This window comes from Notolepis coatsorum, assembly GCF_963971535.1.
Source record: "Notolepis coatsorum genome assembly, chromosome: 14".
Lineage (NCBI taxonomy): Eukaryota > Metazoa > Chordata > Actinopteri > Aulopiformes > Paralepididae > Notolepis > Notolepis coatsorum.
The window spans coordinates 35165753-35183630 of NC_140178.1; the positions used below are offsets into that span (position 1 = coordinate 35165753).

The 17878-nt window shown below is 42.8% G+C and overlaps 1 protein-coding gene across 1 annotated transcript; it reads right to left on the minus strand.

Moving 5' to 3' along the window:
- Window positions 1–1776: 1776 nt before the first annotated feature.
- Window positions 1777–15177, minus strand: retsat.2 (retinol saturase, tandem duplicate 2). The gene is made up of 11 exons (XM_084328665.1): window positions 14942–15177; window positions 13794–13976; window positions 12329–12570; window positions 10490–10691; window positions 9419–9616; window positions 9178–9297; window positions 8901–9039; window positions 7248–7357; window positions 5596–5765; window positions 4701–4860; window positions 1777–2880 (listed from the first exon to the last, which is right to left on the minus strand). The coding sequence occupies exons 1-11, from the start codon at window positions 15099–15101 to the stop codon at window positions 2732–2734; spliced, it is 1833 nt and encodes a 610-aa protein (XP_084184791.1). The 5' UTR covers window positions 15102–15177; the 3' UTR covers window positions 1777–2731.
- Between the last annotated feature and the right edge of the window lie 2701 nt (window positions 15178–17878).

Below are 17878 nucleotides of genomic sequence, written 5' to 3' on the forward strand. Positions count from 1 at the left end.
CAAAATATTTTTGTCTTAAACTGAATATCAATTGGATTCGGAGTAAGTAACCAAATAAAGCATTCAATGCACGAGGACGTCCCACGTTAACCTATGTGGACGTACTCAGGAGAGATGTGGGAACAGAAAGCACCGGCGAGCTAGCCAGATGCATGGAGGATCGGGATGACTGGAAGCACCGATGGAGGGCCCGTCCGAGGACGACCTAGATAGAATGCAACAAATTGTCTATAGACTAGATTTTTTTTTATCTTAAACTGAATATCAATTGGATTACCAGCCCTGTTACTCTAAACTTAACCTATTATGGATGAGGGCCTAAACTTAACCCTTAGACTAGATTAGAATGACTTTACTTTGTTTCTCGCATGCGCAGTAGTGCACCGCACAGTACAGGCCCTTCCTATGTATGGGGCTGCAGCACTGCAGTTTTATGCTATTGATTAGCTGTTGCATGACAACTAGTCTAAAAAACAAATTTCCTAAATCCATTTTCCTTCAAGCATTGACTTTTGTATCTTCCATCATATACCGCTTATTTTCTGATTTTCATTTCATTGGAAAGAAAATAATGATAATAATAATACATGTTCACTACAAACCATGAAATGATGTCAATTTAAAGAATCTTCACCAACGTTATGTGAGATCATGGTCAATGGGCTGAGTGCATGCTGTGTGCAGACATTATTACAGTCGACATCATTTTGAACTGGCACACACTGACTGGAACATATTCCAGCACAAACATATTTGGCTTTATTACATGAAAGATGGCGAGGTTTTACAAAATTGCATTAAAGGCATTCAAAACCCCACACAGGGATAGTTTGGGTCAGGAGCAAACATGCATCAGAAGCTGCCAATCAGTGTATAATATATTCTAATGCAAGTAATTGAACAATGTAAGGAATGATGCAAGGATGCACACACAACCATAACATGACAAATGAATATGGCATAGCTTATTAACAACAGTGCCAACACTACCTGTATTTCAAATGAGATCAAATGGCCCGTTTGTACCATTAATAATAAACAACATTCTGTAGCCTAAACCAAACAATTTTTCACAAGGTGAAGTGGACATTCTTTTTTATAATATTACTTTTAAAACGTCATGTGTTAAAAGTATTGAGGATGACTGTAAATAAACATATTGCATATAAAGACCATGGTAAGTCATGACATACAATCAGAGATGCATTAAACGGTTCATGTCCAGTGTGGAGACCTTGAATGAGTGTGAAATAATTGTTCAAAGCTCAACAATCTCATTGCTCTCAATCTTATATGCATTACATGGAATGAAATAAAACAATACAACAGTAGTGGTCAAATGGCATGGTTTAGAGATAAACAGAGAATCCACTCTAGCATAGCTTTGTAAGGAACTTCCGTTTTGCATTAATAGTTAATTTGTTGGGCTAGTTAGACACCAGGTGAAAGCTCCACAAATCATGTTAAACCCAGATTCGGCTCAAACAAGGGACTAAACACGTTTCGCAATTATGCCACATCAATGTGGAACGCCCTACCCAAAGCTGTAAAGGAATGTGAATCACTACCCACTTTCAAAAACACTCTCAAAGAACACCTACGGGAGACTGCAATTCGAAACTGGCCCCTACAAATGTCCTAACCCAGTTGTACAGTAAATGACCAAGTATGGCTTTGTCAGTATTCCAATGTACAGTGTCCCCCACCCACCACCCCCCCCCCCCCTCCAATGTACAGCCCCCCACCCACCCACCCAACCCCACCCCACCTACCCAATGTACAGTTTCTACGTCAAATGTATATACACTCTTTTTCTGGACACTTTTTGTATCACAAACAGTACTGTATTTGCAAATCTGGTATGTCATAAATGTATAGATGTAGCAGTACTGTCTATCTGTATGTCGTGTGTGTCGTATATGTTATGATGAATTGAAAATGGGGGACCCTGATGTAAACAAGACGAAAGTCTTTCTCTGGTCTGCATCCCCTTAACAATTGTATGTATTGAGCTGTACTGTACCCATTCTGCAATCTGTTAATAAACGTTTCAATCAATCAATCAAGGTATTTGTGGCGTGACCCATTCATCCTCCTCACACACAAGGTTTGTATAAATTAAAAGTCCCTTTGGTTAATCACAGTAAATTCACAGTATTTAGACCTTCACTTTTTCCACATTTCGTTATGTTATAGCCATACTCTAAAAATGACTTCAATACAGTTCCCCCTTAATCTGCACATAATACCCCATAATGACTAAGCAAAAACAGGTTTTTGGAAATGTTTGAACATTTATTAAAATGAAGAAAAGGCCAAAAGGTAAGAGGTAATTTTGGAGAGACCTGAAACTTGTTGTGCAGTAATGCCCCCCATCCAACCTGACTTGAGATTGAGGGGATCTGCAGAGAAGAATGGGAGAAGCCAGGTCCCAGACAGGTGTGCCAGGCTCATAGCACCATACCCAAGACTCCAGGCTGTGTTCGCTGTCAAAAGGCTTCAACAAAGTACTGAGTAAAGGGCCTGAATACTTATGTAAATGTTATATTTCAAGGGGAGGGTTTGTAAACATTTCTAAACACGTTTTTCTTTCATCATTATGGGGTATTGTGTGCGGATGAGTAAAAAATAGTATATACATTTTAGAGTAAAGCTGCAATGTAACAAAATGTGGAGGCAAATACAGTTCATTGTATGTAAAGCTGGGTGACGGGAGTTCTCCCTGAAGTAGCTACTGGTCCTTATTTTTGCTGCTGATGAATTTGGTCTTCTTTGCCAAGCCAATGGCATCCAGATGCAGGTTGCGGTTGAGAATGACTGAGCCACAGGTTAGAGCCCCTGCGAGAGCTCCTGCGAAGCCACACACAAACACATCCTGACCTGTAAGACAAGAGCATGTGTCAACAGAAACACTTAAAATCAGTTTTAACAATGTTTAAATCAACCACTTAAGTCACGAAATGAGTGGGATAAAAAAAATATATAATTGTCCGGTAACATTTAGAATTGATTTTAAGGTCCTAAATGGAACAGGACCAAGCTACAATGCCAATTCTCTTGTCAACTATGTGCCCCCTGGCCCAAGAACATTACGATCATCTACTACTGGTTTATTGAAGGTACCCAACCACAGCCAAAAGAAAATCAGGGATGCATGAAAGCTATGGAACAACCCCTACCCATGGACATTGGGGGAGGCTAGATCACTAAATATTTTCAAAAGTATGCTAAAAACGTATCTTCACCATAGTCTTTTAATACACTCTGCTACATAGACTCATCCAACCTATGATTATTGCACTGTAAATTAGCTATTCTATTGCACTGCTTTAATTGTATACTCATTTTATGTCTGCACTTTATGCATTGCTTTTATTTAGTAAATTCTCTGCTCATTTTATGCCTGTCTATTTTCATGTCTATTTTATGTCTACATTACTGCTGTGAAGCACTTTAGTGTGCAATTCTTGTATGAAAGGTGCTATGCAAATAAAGTTTATTATACGATTATTTAATAAACAAGTTTTTGCATTTTGAAGCCAATTATAGGAAATTAAAACGTTCCGTTAGTATCAGCTACCACATTGACGGTAAGACATTTTCGTTCTTTGGGTGTTAGCATTTTAACTTTTACAAATTGACCATGAATAACTAAAAGACACCCAAGTTTACATTATATTATTACATTATTTATAAAACAAACAAATCCATAAACCATGAAGAACCAACCCCATTAATTTTCACCAGTTACAAAATGCTATTTAGGTTGTCCAATCATGTGTTGTCCAATTAATGTGTGTGTCATTATCTACTCTCGCCTTAATTATACATGGAATTCAGTTTCTTTCCCGTATGATGCCGTTATTTGGCTATTTTGAACTTACTGAGAGCGATGAATAACAGCCCATTTTCAGAAATACAGAAAAATGCTTATTAAATTAGCCTGTTTTTTTTGGGCTATTTTCCCCAAAAGTCTGATTGCAATCTCACTTTCAATGAACCACTCCAGGGTTCAATTGGAAGTGGACCGAGACCACCTCATACAGTTTTCAAGTTCAAGTTTCTTTAATATTTGTCATACAGAAGTACAGAATACTTTTATACAAAATGCTTCTTACTGTTACGCTCCAGAGACTGTGCAAGACAAGATAAGTATGAAATAAAATAACATAGTAAAATTAGAAGTAAAAAAATGAGGTCACAGTGTTCAGATGGTCCAGGGTGCCGTTTGGTGTGGATCCAAGTTAGGTTGGAGCCTTCTCACCTCCCCATATGAACCGAAAATAACGCTCCACGGGTTTGATTCGATTTGATGATTTTATTTTTATTTAGTACATACAATTTATACAATAGTATAAAAACAAGGGGTACAAGGATAACATGTGAAAGTCTGTCGACTTGTTTCCAACATGGTCCCAACATTCAACCACACTAAACACGCAAAATGTTGCATCTGGTCTCAAATCGCCTTTAGGTGGTCTATAGATTTTCACCAATGTTCATGTGAACATTATAGTATGCCCTAATTTGCAGACCTTAGAGGAACACGCCACCATTTTGGGAAATTAGCTCACTGAGAAGACGATAAGCGAATTTCCCAAAATGTTGGCGTGTTCTTTGAAGGTCTCATCAGGAAACCGAATAATGATGTGGATGAATTATTTGGCATGGTAAGCAGTGGGCTGCACAGACAGACTGACCTGTCAGATAGAGGTTCTTCAGCGGAGTCTTGGGTCTCACGGTAGCGCTGAGTTCAGGGGTGAAGCGTGCGATGCCGTGGTCAGCTCCGTAGATCTCGCCTTTTGGTGCTCCAATGTAGTGCGTGTTTGTGATGGGGGTTCCAGCATCAATGAATTCAATCTTCAAGCACACAGAAAGACAAATCGGGAGCAGAATTGTGAACAAGGGTATATATATTGCGCAGAAGTATCAAGTAGAATCCAAACTATATTAATAAAGCGGATGCAGAAGCTTGCTGTAATCCCACTGGCCACACCTCTAGCTCTTACCGAAAGGTTTGTGGAAATTCTTGAATGAAAAAAAATAAAGTGGACCAACTGTGCCAATGGAAGCCATATGCAGCTGTTTATATGGAATTCAAATGCCTGACTGACCTTGACTGGTGTGACTTTCTAAGACTTTCTACTCCTTTCAAACCCACTTTTGGTATTTGCAGGAAGCTGGAGGTGTACAGTAGCACTGTGACATTAATCAGGAAGCCAGAGGTGTAGTGTTGTGACATTAAACAGGAAGCCAGAGGTGTAGTGTTGTGACATTAATCAGGAAGCCAGAGGTGTAGTGTTGTGACATTAATCAGGAAGCCAGAGGTGTAGCGTTGTGACATTTATCAGGAAGCCAGAGGTGTAGCGTTGTGACATTTATCAGGAAGCCAGAGGTGTAGCGCTGTGACATTTATCAGGAGGCCAGAGGTGTAGCGTTGTGATATTAAATCAGAAGGCCAGAGGTGTAGCGTTGTGATATTAAATCAGGAGGCCAGAGGTGTAGCGTTGTGACATTAATGAGGAAGCCAGAGGTGTAGCATTGTTACAATCAATCATGCTGGAGAGCAGACTGATCCCAGAACTGAATTTTTACCTTGTCCCTGTTAATCTTGGGGAAAACATCCATAACCACCTCCAGAATAGAGTCAATGAATATCTGTTTTAGGTCCTTGTAGTCAGGCCCTCTGTTGGTCACTTTAGCATCCTTCCACTCCTCAAACCACTCATACTTCGCAAAGCTGACCAGACTCAGGGTGGACTTGCCTAGGGAAACGGAGAAAGAAAGAAACTGAAAGTTAAATGTTGCTACTGCTTGCTTTGGGGGGAAAACAGCTGAAATGGATGGCGCTGTAGCACCTACACTTGGTTGACTACATTGCAACAACAGATGACTGATTGATTAAGTGATTGATTAAATAACCTTTCAATCAATCAATCAAATCCTTTATTTAACCAGATAAGCATCATTGAGATTAAAATCTCTTTTTCAAGAGCGATCTGGCCAAGCAAGGCAGCAGAAAGTTTCAACATAAAAAAGAACATCACAATAAAATACAGATACATTCACAGCAAGCTCCAATTTTCAAGTTATCAAACAGGCAAAAGATCAAACAGTTGCACAGTCCGAGGGAACTGAGTTCGTAGGATTTTTAAATGGCTTTGAATTCTCCGAGGGTGACCAGTCCTGGTAATTTGAGGTCCTCCTGTATCTTGTTCCTGGATGAAGGAGCAGCATATTTAAAAGCCCTTTTTCCCAATTCAGTTCTCATATGGGGAACATCCAGTGTTAGAGCAGCTTGAGAATGAAGGGTATTTGTATTGCTTCGTGCACAGAAGCACACTTAAGTACGAGGGAACCAGTTTAAGCAGAGCTTTGTGCACAAGAGAGCCATCGAGAAAATCGCCGTATTTGTAGAGATGGGTAACTTGCAATGGCATATAGGGTGCAATGGTGCACTCGATTTCCACATCCCGTGACAAAGCGTAAGGCAGAATGGTACACAGTATCCAGCTTTCTAAGGTACTGATCATGTGCATACATGTAAAGTAAGTCACCATAATTGAGTAGTGGTATGAAGGTCGAGATCAGGTGACTTCTCACTTTAAGTGAAAAACAGGACCCGTTTCTGAAAAAGAAGCCGAGTTTAAGCTTCAGCTTTGACACAAGTTTATCTATGTGAGATTTAAACGTAAGTAAAGTCCTTTGCAAAGTCAAGGAATAAACCAAACATCATAAATTATAATCGGCCGGGCGGCCGGGTAGCGCAGCGGACTAAGCGTCTGTCTACCACCGCAGAGACACTGGTATCGAATCCGGCTGTCAGCGGTGCCTCCGGCTTGGCCGGTCGTCCATACTGACACAATTGGCAGTGTCAGCGGGTGGGAAGCTGGTGGGGTGTATCCTGGTCGTTGTAAACAGCGACTCCTACAGGTCGGTCAGGGCGCCTGCACAGCGAGGGAGGGAACTGGGGGAGGTAGTGTGATCCTCCCACGCGTTACACTTCCCCAGTGAGAGTCCTCGCTGTCAGGTGAAAAGAGGCGGCTGGCTGTCTCCACATGTATCGGAGGAAGCATGTGATAGACTTCAGCGCTCCCTAGACCGGCAAGTGGGGGGCAAATGCGCACAAGGGGAATTGGCATAACGACTAAAATTTGGATGGGAGAAAATACAGAAAAAAGGAGAAAAAGTAGATAAAAAAAGAAAATTATAATCGGCCAATGACATGATCTCTACGGCTTCAGCACCTGGCGAGCGCTCCTCCCAGGTGGGGTCTTTGGCTGATGGAGAGGCCACAAACAGAAGAGGTACACTCTTAGCGGAGTCCTCCCTCTTTCCCTGCAGATATTCGTCCAACCTATGGAAGAGAACAGGAAGCTTTTCAGAAAACAAAAACAAATTAAGCAGACGCATGCTGGGTTTAGGATAGCCCTAGAGTTTTTCCAATTGAAATACATGGTCCAAAAGGTTATCCAAAGTAATTTTAGCTGTAATTAATATTTCATCAGATTAAAGCAACAAAAAAAATCTCCTGACTGAACTTTTTTTCAGGCCCAGTCATATTCTTATTTTGACCTCCACTGTATTTTTTTTTAATGGCGTTAGCGTTTTAAGGGAGCCTACTTGTAGAGCCTACTGTCCTGACTGTGACTATAGACCCTACTGTTGTGGTTGTTGTGCCAGGCAGGGAGGCTGTGTGCTGGAGAGCGTGAATGCAAGTCTTGTGGCTAGCTTCTGATTGATGGCGAGCTAGCACCCTTTTCCCATTACTTTGAACCATGAACTAAAAGGCTTGTTATCATACAAACAAGGGACTAAACACGTTTTGCAATTATGCCACAACAATGTGGAACGCCCTACCCACAGTCGTAAAAAAATGGGAATCCTCAGTGTTTCCCACAGGATTTAGTGAGACGGTGGTGGTGGGTGAACCTCTGGCCCTCTAGGGGGGTCCCTGGGCATATTACGACTACTACCATTGCCAATACTACTGATACATCCCTATTGGCAAACTTTATATTAAATAAATAATAATAATAAAAAAAAAAAAATCGGGCGCCCCAGTGGCGAACCACATAGCTCGCTCAGCCGCGACACGGCCGACCCGGGTTCGACTCCCGAACCCGTCGTTATTTGCCGAATGTCTTCCCCCACTCTGTCTCCCATTCCTCCTCTGTCTCTCTCTACTGGACTGCCCAGTAGCAATAAAGCGATAAAACGCCAAATAATAAATCTTTAGAAAAAAATTATTTTCTTTTTTCTTTTTTATATAAATCAAAATATTATGTAAATATAATCAAATTGACGGAAATCCGTCTCAAGACGGAACGCTTTAATGCCTGTATACCCCACCGGCTTCCCACCCGCTAACACTGCCAATTGCGTTAGTAGGGACGACTGACCAAGTCGGAGGTACTGCTGACAGCTGGATTCGATCCCAGAGTCTCTGCGGTGGTAGGCGAGCGCCTAGTCCACTGTGCTACACAGCCGCGCCATTTCATTCTGTATTTTAATGGGGTTCTCATTTTGTATTTAATTTGCCAAACAATCTAAACTAATAATAATATTAATAATAATTACTAATAATATATAATAATATTAACAATTATTATAAAAACTTTATATAAAAATTACCAAAAAAGCTAGAGAACGGGACTCTCATGTGGATTCCATTATGTCACCAACCAGTTATCAATGACTCTCAAAGTCCATTCAACCTTACACAATCAAAGTACTCTTGCATGTACTCTAACATGCATACCGAGATGAACCCAAGGCAACTGCAAGGAGTATATCATTAGAGGCACAAATTACATAGATAACAGTTTTACAGTAGGTTGGTAAGCCCATCGGTTGCCCTGACAAACTTGAAAGTGAGAACAAGATGCAGGCCAACGTACAGTTCGTCATAGTTGCTCTCTGTGAAGATCCAGTAGTTGTCTGCCCCGAGGCCCAGCTCCTCCTTGGTTCCACTCAGACCCAGGAAGATACTCAGCCCACCCTCACCGTTCTTCATCATACTGAGCTGCTGCTGGATACCTGATAAGAGTAGCACATACAAACATGCATCACTGCACTATGACAAATCATGGAGAAAAAAAAACAAGAAGTATTTGATATGTTGATCCTAACGATACTGCCCCTACAACCCCCGCTGAGCCCTGCATCCTTCCTGACCTGGCGTGGCCTGGAGCTCCTTGGGCAGAAGCTTTTGGTAGGTGTTGAAGATGCCAGCGTCGGAGATGACCATAGGGGCATGGACGTGGATTTCCTCCTGGCCCTTCATAACACTCACACCTGAAAGAAACCATGGAAATAACGTCAGGCGTTTTATCATCAACTCCTTTGTAATTGCTGAATGCTCAAGTTATTTTTTCCTACCAAGAGTAAAAGGCTGTAAACCAAGAGGCATATTTACCATAAGCCTCCTTGGCGTCGTTGAACAAGATGCGGTTGACCGGGGCTCGGACTAGGACGGCCCCGCCAGCCTTCTCAATGATGGGGATCATGTGATAGGCGATCTCACTGGCGCCCCCTTTAGGGTACCAGGCCCCGGTAAGGTAGTGGCAGACCAGCAAGCTGTGCATGGAGAAACTGGTATCCTTGGGGCTGTTGCCTGCAGGTCATACATGAAAGAAATGAGTAGGGCTGCCTCCCTAATAGTCGACCAAATGTTAGTCAATGAGAAGAGACTAAGTTTTCATTGGTCGGTTGGTCACAGGGGGGAAACAGAATCTGTTGTGCCGCATTAGGTCAAAACCTAAGTTAGTATAATATGGCTGGACCGTGTATGAAACACTTAATTTGAAACAACACTCAAGTCAGTCAGGGACAGACATTTGCGTTAACATGGCTGGTCCCTGTGGTTAGTACATAGTTATTAGATTACAATAACTATGTCAGGCAGGAAATCTGGGATCATTTCGAGAAGGTAAAGGGCGACCCCAAGAAGGTGACATGCAAACTCTGCAGGCAAACATTCGCCTATCATTCATCGACCTCAAACATGACTTATCATCTGGAACATGTAAATAGCCTAACGTTAGCCACTTAGCATGGTCGCTCTAATGTTAATGTTATATGTGTGTTATAATTCCAAGTGTCCGTGGGGACTGAGGAAGCTAAATGACCTCGCTTACTGCAGTCTCCTCGCTGCTTGTACATTCAGAATCATTACTGCTTTTGCCGGTGTCGTTAACATGGGTGTTAAACAGTTTTGTATTTCTCTAGCACAGTGTTAACAATGTTACTTATAACATTCTTTCTCAGCCCTGGAACTCAAAACCATTTTCTGATGCCCCCTAAAAATATATATATTTAAATAATTTAATGAATATCATGAATGTGCGACAACTAGTCGACTAATGTCTTGAACTAACAACTATTAGTAGACTAGGAAACCTTTAGAAATTAACATTAAGAAAAGCACATTGGAGAGACATCCAGTAGGGGTCATTTGCACCAGTGTGACAGCAGACTATAGCCCTACCATAGGTGCCAAAAATATAGGTGAAGACGGCCCTGAGGTCCTGATTCTCCGTCAGCTCATTGACCACATCCGTCAGGCTACGGGCTCCAATTTTGAAGAAGAAAGAGAGACGGCTGGCCAGGCCAGTGTAGACCAGGAACTTGGCTAAGGGAACGGGGCAGAGCTTCAGTAGAACCATGAGCCAAACACTGCGCCCTGCTTTCTGGAAACACAACACAGACCAGTGCTGGGAATCATAAACTGGCATAGACATAGAGGCAGGTGAAAATTAACAAAATCCTGTTTAGGTTCACTTGGGTGATAACAGATCAGACTAAACTCATTTTTGGTTATGTATGTGATGTGTATAAAAAAAGAAACATGTTAAGTAAGAAGGTAAAAACACACATTCCTTTGGGACTACTGACCCCATATTTGTCTATTTCTCAGACTGTTGGAATAAACAGTATGCCAAAACATTGCATTTTCACTTAATTCACACAATTGGCATCATCAATCACCAGGCACTAAATAAGAGAAGACTGCCCTCATTAAATGCATAAGGGTGTTATAGATAACATTCAGCCACTAGAGGTCACACTAGAGCACCAGCATGTTTATCCAATCAGGTGCATTCCATGTGGGGAAATGGGAAGTAGGGAGGGGATACATGCGGCAACATGTAAACAACAACATTCAACATTTTCTTTATTATAAATTCATTAATACTTTTTTCGGGGGGAAACGCAGTATTTTTATTCCACGCCTTTCTAAAAACTTTTTTTAATTATTACATAAAATAATGTAATCTATAACACATTTAGTGAGATGGGGCGGCTACGTGGCGTAGTGGGCAAGGCGCTCGCCACGAATGCGGAGACGCTGGGCTCGCCCAGCGCTCCACATTGCTTTCAGTTTAGCTGGTCGTTCATACTAATACACATTGGCCTTATTAGGGGGTGGGAAACTGATGGGTGGGGATCGGGCGTTGTGGACAGCGACTCCTACAGGTCGGTTTGTGCGCCTGCGCAGTAGAATCAGGAAATGTCGGGGGCAGCGTGAGCCTCCCACGCGTTACTCCTCGCCACTGAGAGATCGAGCTGCGCAGGTGAAAAGATGCGACTGCTGTTACCTCAAGTACCGGAGGGGACTTGTGCTATGTATGACTTAGTCCACATTGCAGCCGGCTTGTGGGAGGCAAGAAACAGCGTTCGTGACAGGGGAGGGTTGAATTGGATGATACGAAATTGGGATGGGAGAAAATGTAGAAAATGCGAGAAAAAGTGGATAAAAAAAAAACACATTTAGTGAGAAATTATTGAATTATTACTCATATGTTGCTAAACCTAACCCTACAATCAACTGCAAAAAGGTTGCAAAAGGGACAGTGGAAAACAGCGGTGGTTTGGCTTCCTCAGAAACATGTCATCACTCACTCTATGAAACATGCCTGCAATCATTCTAAAAATCAGCTGTAAATCAAATGTCTTCCATGAACTTTGATTTACCAACCCTTGGCCTCTACAGTAGTGTTCCACAGTGACGCAACAGTGAGAGACGACTGATGCAATGGACCAATCTGAAACCCAGGCCTCTTTTGACACCTGCTACCACAACTATGTCGCTTCCCTCATTTGAAGAAAGAGGGCCAAGGCTTGAGATAGATAGATTCACCGAGAGGGAAAGCCATCAGACTATTGACTAAGTAGAGGAAAGGCTCAGATAACAAGACAGGGGCCAATGTCATCACCAAACAGCTGAAACTTTACACCCTCCACATTCCAGTGTCCCTTCAACAACGGTCCCTTGGTCACTAAAACAAGACATTCTGATGCTGCCTCTCTATTGAAGGCGTCCTACCTTGACCAGCCTGATGTACTCGTCGATGGCCTTCTCCTCTCCGGGGAAGCACTTCTTCAGCTCCTGGGGGAAGTGGTCCCTGCCGCTGTAGATGGGGTAGACGCGTCTGTTTTCTGGCGGGCCCAGTACCACCTGGTCGAACGGGTTGTCCAGAGGCTCCCACTGCAGTTGTCCGTTGGTCAGCTGGTCCAGCATGCAGCGGAAGGGCTTGTGCTCCAGCAGGTCACCGATGTAGTGGATTCCTGCCGAAGGAAAAAGGACAGACAGTGTTAGGAGGACACAGTGTTAGGACACAGGACAGACAGTGTTAGGACACAGTGTTAGGACACAGGACAGATGGTGTTAGGACACAGTGTTAGGACACAGGACAGATGGTGTTAGGACAGTGTTAGGACACAGGACAGATGGTGTTAGGACAGTGTTAGGACACAGGACAGATGGTGTTAGGACACAGTGTTAGGACACAGGACAGATGGTTAGGACACAGGACAGACAGTGTTAGGACACAGTGTTAGCAGGACACAGGGCAGATGGTGTTAGGACACAGTGTTAGGACACAGGACAGATGGTGTTAGGACACAGTGTTAGGACACAGTATTAGGACAGAGGACAGATGGTGTTAGGACACAGTTAGCAAAACAGGACAGACAGTGTTAGGACACAGTGTTAGGAAACAGGACACACAGTGTTAGGACACAGGACAGACAGTGTTAGGACACAGTGTTAGGAAACAGGACAGACAGTGTTAGGACACAGTGTTAGGACACAGGACAGATGGTGTTAGGACACAGTGTTAGGAAACAGGACAGACAGTGTTAGGACACAGTGTTAGGACACAGGACAGACAGTGTTAGGACACAGTGTTAGGACACAGGACAGACAGTGTTAGGACACAGGACAGATGGTGTTAGGACACAGTGTTAGGACACAGGACAGACAGTGTTAGGACACAGGACAGATGGTGTTAGGACACAGTGTTAGGACACAGGACAGACAGTGTTAGGACACAGCATGGCGAGCAAGTTAGCCCAGTATTGTCATAAGTGCTTAAAAAAAAAAGTCTCATGCGCAGGATGAGATTCCTTTCCAAGGTGGGAACAGGGTGGAAAGGAATCCCATCCTGAGCATGACATAAGAGTAAAATGGCCACAATGTGAATATGGTCAATGGAGTGTGACATTTAAAACTCCCAAGCAACTTGAATAAAGTAAAGTACCAGAACAAAGCTTTAAAGCGCTTTTCCCCCTAATCCTAGATGTGAAAAGTATCATAATGAGAGAACAGATCAAAGCAGAGTAGATCAGCCGTGTGCACAATATCTAATGTGTTTTCAGGCCAGATGCAGGATCAATGTGCTGTAAGAAATATCTGCATGCTGGATCACATGCTCCCAATAGTTTATCGACTAAGAATGAGATTGGGGGAGGGAGACCAGATGGAGGAACGCGTCAAGTCTTCTTCTTACCAACGTCAAACTCGTAGCCCTTCTCCGTGAACGTGTGGCAGCAGCCCCCAGACCGGTCGTGCTGCTCCAGGACAAGGACCTTCTTTCCCACCTTGGCCAGCAGCACCGCTATTCCCAGGCCGCCGATTCCACTGCCGATGACGACGGCATCCAGGTTGTCGGGTACTTTGCTGGCCACAAAACCTGGGGAGGTAGTAACAATAAATATAGAGTCAATAGGACTAGGAGACAGACAGGATGGTTGTGGAGGCTATACTGTCTGTGCTGCTAGTGCTACCAGAGGTGTTTATGTTGATTGCCCCGCTTAACCCTTTCACTACCAAATGGTTAACCCTTTCACTACCACACTACCAAATGGTTAACCCGTTCACTGCCACATGACAAAGGGTTAACCCTTTCACTGCCACGCTACTAGTGAAAGGGTTAAGGCAGGTTCGCCATCAGGCCAGATAAAAGAAAAAAAGTGACACCGCCCTGAAGTTAAACCTTACTTTATTTATTTTTATATTAACTACATTCATGTTAGAAATAAACATACAGTAGATACAATTTGAATAGATATATATCTGGAAAAGGCCCATCATCACCATCATGCATGATCTAAAATGTACAAGGAAGCTAGTTATAGTACAAGGTAGCCCTTACGTGACTGCGATGTGCAAGCCCCTGCACATCGCAGTCACGCAGTCACGTAAATATATATAGCCACGCGGTATATAGCATGCATGCATGAGAATAGTGATTGTAGGCTAATCATGGCAGACATCAACTGATGGACGATCTGAGACACGGTTCAAAAGGTCCTATTTAGATTACATAAAACTTCGCGCAAGCACGTGTGATCCTGTGAGGACTTGGGGGTGGGTATCCTGGTATCCTTATTTTACTTGTTTTTAAGCACATAATTTGCTTAAAACTAGTTCTCATTTGTTATTTTTGTCAGGCAATTTTTGCAGGTGGAGTTCTCTCTAAAGTGGGAACGGGGTGTATTTAAAGTAAACTGTCCAGTAACGTCACCAAAATAATATTATAATATACATAATATAATCTTGTAATGTTTCAAGTAAGATTTTAAATAGCAATATTATATAACTTAGGCAATCAGTTTACGTCACTGCAGCATAGCTGAAATGCCACAGTCAACTCACCTTGTTTCAGCACTTTGTTTTTCTCTTTCATGTCATAGACAATTGGTCTCACGGGCTCGCGGGTGTCGATATCAAAGGGGTTCGGTCCTGGTGTACTGAATACATACTTTAATAAAAACGCCACGAGGACGGCACAAATAATAGCTACAGCGATCCACATTTTGACAGTTTCTTTAGAACGCGCGTGTTGGTCCTCCTGGTATTCCTGCGGTCCGAAGAACAAGGTCTGTCCAAGTTCAACGACGTTTGTGTGGCTCCTACGTCCGACAGACAACCAAATTGACCAATTACAATCCCCCTTTTGACCGCGTCAGCCCACTTCATCCAAACGCCCACCAACAGGGGAAAACACGCCTATACTGTATTGCATAATGAAAACAAAAGGCTTGTTGTGTTGGTAACCAACAATGAATGCCACCATAATCGTTGTGTGGATATGGAGTATAATACACACAGTCATTACACTGCAAAGAAGAACATTTTCAAACTTAAACATTTAAAGAAAAAAGTATTGCCCAATCCAACCATGTCTACCATTTGCTTATTGAATTAGGAATCTAAATTAATACACTTTTTAGCCATTAACAGTCAGCAAGGCATTTGGGATGTCCTAGGTAGGCTTGTAGATCAACATTCCTGAGTTTGAAGATCTAAATCTGTAACTGCTGTTCTATCATTGTACTACCTTGTACAATGTACTTTCACAGTACTACTAGACTTCAACATGGTCACGCCAATAAAGCCTCTTTGAGTGTGTGTGTGTGTGTGTGTGTGTGTGTGTGTGTGTGTGTGTGTGTGTGTGTGTGTGTGTGTGCATGTTTCTGTGTCAAATTGACCCAGGCATTGTATGAAGGACATGGCTGTGTGGGGGGAGTGTAGCATGTGTACTCAAGTTTATTTATTTATGTATTTGTTTATGTGCATCACAGAAAATAATCCTTGCCATAGAGTTTCAGTTGTATTATAATATTTTTTTCAATTTGTCCCCAACACCCTTAAAATATTAGAGTTTTGTATAGATACTATATTCTCATCTGCAGCATTGCACATCTGCTACAGTACATTTATTTTGCATTAACTTGAATATGTCTTTGCACATTCTGTGTATGTAACTCCTGTCATATAACCAAGTTTTCAAGTTTCAAGTTTCTTTAATAGTTGTCATACAGAAGTACAGAATACTTTCATACAAAATGCTTCTTACTGTTACGCTCCAGAGACTGTGCTAGACAAGATAGTATCAAATAACATAGTATAGCATGTAGTTTAGAAGAAGAAAATGAGAGGGCGGTTAGGTGGCCGAGCGGAGATTGCGTTCGTCACCAGCCCCGGAGCTGAGCTGGATTTGCCTGTTCGAATCCAGCTCACAGCTCCGGGGTTGTCACCAGCTTGGCTGGCCGTCTGCACTGATACAATTGGCTGTATCAGAGGGTGGGAGAAGCTGGCGGGGTGGGTCCGGGTCGTTGTAAACAGCGACTCCTACAGTTCGGTCGGGGCGCCTGCTAAGCGCGGATTGGACGTGAGGGGGATAGTGTGGTCCTCCCACACGCTACGCCCTCTCAATGAGAATCCGCGCTGCCAGGTGAAAAGAAGCGGTGATTGGCTGGACGTGTGTCGGAGGAAGCATGTGGTAGCCTCCACTCTCCCAGATGATCTGACTGTGGGGGGTAAGTGCGCAGCGACCAGGAAGGGACTGGGAATTGGCATACGACTAACATTGGGATGGGAGAAAATCGGAGGAAAATGGAGGGGGAAAAAGACCCAAAAAAAAAAAAAAAAAAAAATGAGGTCACAGTGTTCGGTATAGACATATGTACAATGTTCTGAGTTACCATATAATATACAATACTATGCAGTGTACTAATGTACAGTACTATATAGTGCAAAGCAGAAATGGGATGAGGTACAATTTAGGTACAATTTACAGTAAGGTGTACGAGTTGTAGTGCAATCCTTCATCAATAAATATAAAGTGTGGGGAGTGGGTGCTACAGTGTGTTTGTTTAAAGTGGGTGTGTGCTATAAAGTGTGTGCTACAGTGTGTTTGTTTAAAGTGAGTGTGTGCGTGTGGATGTGTGTGCTATGTGCGTTTGGTGGTTGTTGTTGTGTAGGGGAGGATCTATGGTGGTTGTTGTTGTGTAGTGTTCATTCATTGTACATTCATTGTACCCTGTACATAACTATTACTATAAGCTTACATACTGTTATATTTTGATAATTTCTATCAAAACTAACAGTGTGCTGCTCAGCAAACAACCTGGCACAGAACACCGCAAAAACCAAGGAACTCATCGTTGATTTCAGGAAGAACGATGCAGACCTCACCCCCCTCTACATCAACAGCGAGGGTCGACAGTCGACACCTTGAGTTCCTCGGTATGCTCATATCGGCCGACCTCTCTTGGCCTGCAGACACAACCGCGGTCATCAAGACGGCACAGCAATGACTACACTTCCTGAGGCTGCTGAGGAGGGACAGCCTGGAGGAGAAGTTGTGACCATCTACCGCTCTGCTGTTGAGAGCCTGCTGATGTACTGCATAACAGTGTGGTGCGCTGGCTGCACTGAAGCGGACAGGAAGGGGCTTCAAAGGGTAATAAATACAGCACAAAAGATCATCGGCTGCCCTCTCACCGCCCTGAAGGACATTCACAACAACAATAGTAAAGGACAGCTCACACCCTGGCTTCCACCTGTTGCCATCTGGAAGGCGTTACAGGTGCATCAGAGCCAAAACCACCATGAACTTGCACTGATCCATATCACCCCCTTCTACTCTTCCCCCAATACTGTGCAATAAAATATTAAATGCAATATATTTATATTCCTATTCACTAAGTGCAATAGATCTATACCTATCATATTGATATCCTGAATAGCTACTTTGTCTAGCTGTGTTACTGTGAAATTGTGTAAAACGCACCTAAAGGTTGCGTT

Excerpts from the sequence above, each read along its gene's own strand:
- retsat.2 (XM_084328665.1), bottom strand. The coding sequence starts at position 15,101 with ATGTGGATCGCTGTAGCTATTATTTGTGCCGTCCTCGTGGCGTTTTTA. Across the intron at positions 9,298-9,418 it reads CGACGCCAAGGAGGCTTATG|GTGTGAGTGTTATGAAGGGC; the intron begins GTAAATATGCCT and ends GGTTTCTTTCAG. Across the intron at positions 4,861-5,595 it reads CCAAGATTAACAGGGACAAG|ATTGAATTCATTGATGCTGG; the intron begins GTAAAAATTCAG and ends GTGTGCTTGAAG.